The 4,713-nt window shown below is 35.8% G+C and overlaps 1 protein-coding gene across 2 annotated transcripts; it reads right to left on the reverse strand.

The window, feature by feature from the left end:
- Nucleotides 1-693: 693 nt before the first annotated feature.
- On the reverse strand, nt 694-3,975 carry LOC112500898 (dormancy-associated protein homolog 3-like). 2 transcript variants are annotated; one of them, XM_025104509.1, is made up of 3 exons: nt 3,771-3,975; nt 3,203-3,349; nt 694-1,147 (listed from the first exon to the last, which is right to left on the reverse strand). In XM_025104509.1, the coding sequence occupies exons 1-3, from the start codon at nt 3,886-3,888 to the stop codon at nt 1,041-1,043; spliced, it is 372 nt and encodes a 123-aa protein (XP_024960277.1). In that variant the 5' UTR covers nt 3,889-3,975; the 3' UTR covers nt 694-1,040. The 2 variants fall into 2 exon arrangements, with proteins under 2 accessions (XP_024960277.1, XP_024960278.1); XM_025104510.1 differs by having other exon boundaries at nt 760-1,144.
- Nucleotides 3,976-4,713: the final 738 nt, after the last annotated feature.

A 4,713-nucleotide genomic window follows, 5' to 3' on the forward strand; every position in this document is an offset into this window, starting at 1 on the left:
TATGAAAACTTGATACGATTTAGGTTTAAGTGTTCAAAAGTTTCAAACTACCGACAAAGTTGCTCAATAACAAATAGAAAGAGAAAAAATCTTTAGGAACAACTCTTGGTAAGAATATCTTCTATTGTGAAGTTTCTTGCAAAACATATTCTTACATTTTATGGTACTAATGGAAGAATGTACGAAAACAACAACAATTGGAAACATCTTCAGGTTTGAATGACATGTTGCCGAATTTGACGTAATTGTTCATGATCTTGTTTATCGTATTACAAAATATGATACAAGTAAACATTACTTTCGTAATAAAATTTAAATGCATTAATAACTTCGCTTGGTAAAAAAAATTAGATTTGAAATTATTAGCAAAGTAAAAGAGGCAAAATATTCTTTGATTCTTCTTGATTTCACTAGGTCATCAAGAACAAATGTCTTTTTATATTAACGTATGTATATCATTTCTGAAATTGCTAGTATTAAGAGGTAGATGATACCACAGGCCAAGGTCTATTTGATGTTTTAAAAGCTGATAAAGTGTCTTGGACAAGATATAAATAATGTATTAGACTACATATAGATAATATACTAGGATAAGGTTATGATAATAGTTCAAATATGAAAGGAGAACATCAAGGAGTGCAAAAGACACTTTTAGAAGCATTTATTTGACATATCACTCGGAATATGAAAGTCCGGTCATAAATATTTACTTATATGATATGTTATCCAACATGTTGTTCTGCGCAAGACTTGGTCCACAGTATAAAAGCAAATGAAACTTGGATAATAACAAGAAACGTCCAAGTACTCGCAAAGGGTAGAGTGACAGATAAACGAACCACGTTACAAGCTTGCAAACGCTTAAGAGACAGACTGAAACTTAACGAGACACCATTTAGCGACAACTACAACATACATATTATACATAGACTAGAAAGCAAATAAACACACTAGTAGAGCATATAGACGCATAAACAAGTCAAGTATAGGAAACTCGACCGACTTGATATCCCAACCACTGATAAGATTCATATCAAATCTCACTGCTCGTAAGGAGGACGAGGGTTCCTACTTCCAATTCCACTTGCCTTCTCGAAATTGTCTGATGCTGACTTCCGACGAAACCTAAATGAGTCTGAGCCGCCTTCTGACACACCATTTTCTTAAGTTAGTCTTAAGATGTAAGCAGAGACTTATCATGTAGCTCTTAACAACGGATGCTTAGGTTCTAACCAAGGGCGGATCTACCAAGATATGATTTGTGGCTCAATCCACCATTGATATTGTCCATTACAAGGCAACAACCAAATTTTGTTTTATTTTATATTACAACAATTATTTGTCCCACCCTTGATATTGTTCGCCCCTCATTCCAACCCCATACACAAAAAGCGATTGTTATGTTTGTTTTCACTGTTTAATTTTATTAAAACATTTGTCAATAGATGATCGATATTTCTCAATTTGAAAAGGAATTGAGGACACGAGTAGCCATCTAAAGTACCAAGTCGTTGCTACTGAACATAGGCAACAAATTTGTCTAGTTGCAACAACTAGCCACTAAGATTGACGATCTTGAGGGTGAGTTTAATACGTGGGACGAAACAAGATAGGATAGAACCTTGTTGTCCCATATTTTGTGTGACATTGGTCTGGACCAAGACAAGACATAATGGTACAAAAAGGTTCTTTTTTTGTCCCACCGATATAGGTGGAACAAAAAGAGATGGACAAAACAAGATTGATCAAGAAATAAACTATCCTATGTCAAATTAAAACTCAAAAACCTCCACAATTCTTTCACCTGCCTATTTTACTCTTGTTGTCTTGTCCTGTCCAGTATTGTAAATTTGCACATCAAACACACTATAAGGGTCGAAATACAATTCTCAAAACGACCTCCACATCTTCGTGCGCTAGCCCCATCTGTTTACACTAACTACTTTTGTTGGCAAGCAAAATAAACCCCTCTTCAAATCTCATACTCCATATATGGTTGAAGCCACACACCAAGAATCACTAGTCAGGAGGCTTTCTTGCATAGCAATCGTATTTAGGTATCATATTACTGATGCTTTTGGTTTATTGTACATGTTTATATCAGATAAAGATATTTGTGATGGACTAAACTTGCTTGACCAAATTTGCTCAATTATTAGAACTTTGAACAATTCAAAGATCCAAAGGCCACAGTTGAAAACCAAAGCTTTATATACCAAAAAATGTAATCTACGTGCAAAGCTTTGTTATCCAAAAGATGTAATCTACTTACATATAAAACTAAACCAAGTGAACCAATATATCTCACTCGAAAGTAAAGTCCGATAATATGATACAAATGCAAACTTGTCCTCTACTCCAACCACTAGTCATGCAAGTAATCCACGTATATGTGTGACATAAGTAATCAATGTATAAATGAAAGATCGTGTGAGAAAGAAAGTTATGATGAGAAACGTTAGGAGAGATCTGAACCCTTGATCACTTTGAATCCCATATCCACCTATAAATTACGCTTTAGAAGGGAACTGATCTCGTAGATCTCGGTGCACCTCATTAGTGTTAACGTTCAATTACGGTTGATATAAGGGTGGTGATTACGTTTTTCACCATAACTTCCTTTCTCATTGGAACCAACCCTCAATGTATGTTTGAAGAATATCTATTTCATAGTTGACAAAAATACAATGACCTTAGTACCCTTGTTTCTACTTTGTTTAAAACCCGACCTTTAAGTCCGGCCCGGTCCAGATCTGCAAGTCAGACCATGACGTCATCAGGCAAGGCCGGACCAGACCATCAGTCATAATTTTTTTTGGAATGGGTCACAGTTTTATTAGGACGGGACGTATATAAAAATAAAAATCGGCTGAATATTGGATAAAATAATTTGGTTAGATCATGATCATCTCACACCAAATCAAACCAGACTCTTTTTAGACATCGTTATGAGACCATTGACGAGATCAATCTTAGACATGTACAATTCTGTAGTAATAATATTGTATTGTTCTCGTGGGCCATCAATGGCAAACAAACAACATTCCCCACTGCCAATAATCAAACGAACACAGTGACCATTTTCAATAATTATGGATCCTTCCGGAATCTGGATCATCAACCTCGATAGGAAAGCCCGTTTCACCCATCTAGCAACCAAATTATATAACAAGTGCTGCTAAAGAATAAAATTGAAGCTTACCGGCAAAAGGAGATACCGGAGGTGTAGATGCGGCCGGAGATGCCGGCGGCGTTTCGCCCAGGCTTCTCTCAGGTTTTACAATCATAATACTCCGTGTTACTTTCATCGAAGGATACTCTACTGCAGTATTCCCAACCGTTTCCGATTCTGTATCACAAAGTAAATTTGTGATTATTTGAATAAGAGATCTTCTGATTTTACGAACAAACATCATGTTTTTTGCTTTTTCTTTGTGAAAATAGCGTTTTCATTGCGTCTGATAATATAAGTTCATCAAAACTAACCCTAGCTTCAAGGATCTAAACAACCACAAGTAATACATCATCACGTCAGAACTCTGTTGATTTTGGAGAAAAACTACTTAACCGAGCGTTGTACTTGTCAAATCAAATTAAGCTAACAGTATTCTTATTGACAAATGTTTGTGATCACAATAAGCAAATGAGATGCGATCGAGAAGATTGATGATCGTATGAAAAGCCAAACGCCTCTATAAAATATTTGGCACTACTTATTAAGGTAAGGTAATGAACGATTTTATTGTTAAAATTAACAGGTAATTGCGTACCCTTGTCTGAATTTAATGATCGGAAACTAAGGTTAGATTGTTTTCGCAGCTTTCCAAGTCCTTTCTCCGGCGGAGGTCCGGCGACTGTGTCGTCCCAGAGCTTGGCGAGTAAGCTCATGGCTCAGTGCAGAGCAAAAACCGGACGTTTACTTATAAGGATCTAAAGCGAGCTCTATAAAACTCACCATAGGAGGAAGTAAGGGGTGGACAGGGGAACAAGCCTTTATTTATGGAAATCTCAGGGGTTAAAGGTCGAACTTGTTCTTGGAAAGGAGACCAAACAATAGCCGTCGATCATCAATCTGGTTAAATTCACGTAGAATGGACGGCAGATCGTTAAGCACGTAGATAAGATGAATGGTGACGTAACAAAAGTTGAGATGAGATTGCCACGTGTGGCGTCGAGCGTATTAGTGGGTCCTCTCACGTGATGGCGCTGCTCTCCGGGAGTAATGACCCATAATTATTTCCCCAACGCTAAAATTAAATAATGTATTGCTAAAATAAGTATCAATAACTGAATCGATATAATACCCTTCTAGGTATAGGTATGAATAATTATTGTATTTTTCACATCTTTATCCTTATTTAATGTCTTTTTTCATAACTTATGAATACTTATACATTGATTAGGGGTAAATTTGAGAAATTAGTTATTTACTTTTGAAAGTATGATACTTATTTTGGGATAATATAAACAAAAATAAGGACATTTATTTTAGTACGTTTTTTGGATAGTTATAATCATCTAGGTTAGGTTAGGTTTGGTTCATAAAACTAGATAGCTACAACATCCATTAACACAATTCGTCATCCGAGCATATCGTAGGGTGTTCCGTATGATGTATTAAACACTAATTAATGAAAATGAAAATAAAAGATATTTGCTCCTATATAATATTAGTAAAGTGTTCTGCTCGTTCGGTTTATGCAACCTTAGATT

The sequence above is a fragment of the Cynara cardunculus genome, assembly GCF_001531365.2.
Source record: "Cynara cardunculus var. scolymus isolate 2C chromosome LG 17, CcrdV1, whole genome shotgun sequence".
In the NCBI taxonomy this organism is placed as follows: domain Eukaryota; kingdom Viridiplantae; phylum Streptophyta; class Magnoliopsida; order Asterales; family Asteraceae; genus Cynara; species Cynara cardunculus.

Coding starts and splice junctions, on each gene's coding strand:
- LOC112500898 (XM_025104509.1), bottom strand. CDS start 3,888: ATGAGCTTACTCGCCAAGCTCTGGGACGACACAGTCGCCGGACCTCCG. Junction 3,350..3,770: donor ATCATTAAATTCAGACAAGG/GTACGCAATTAC, acceptor TTTGTGATACAG/AATCGGAAACGGTTGGGAAT. Junction 1,148..3,202: donor TCCGGTATCTCCTTTTGCCG/GTAAGCTTCAAT, acceptor ATGGTGTGTCAG/AAGGCGGCTCAGACTCATTT.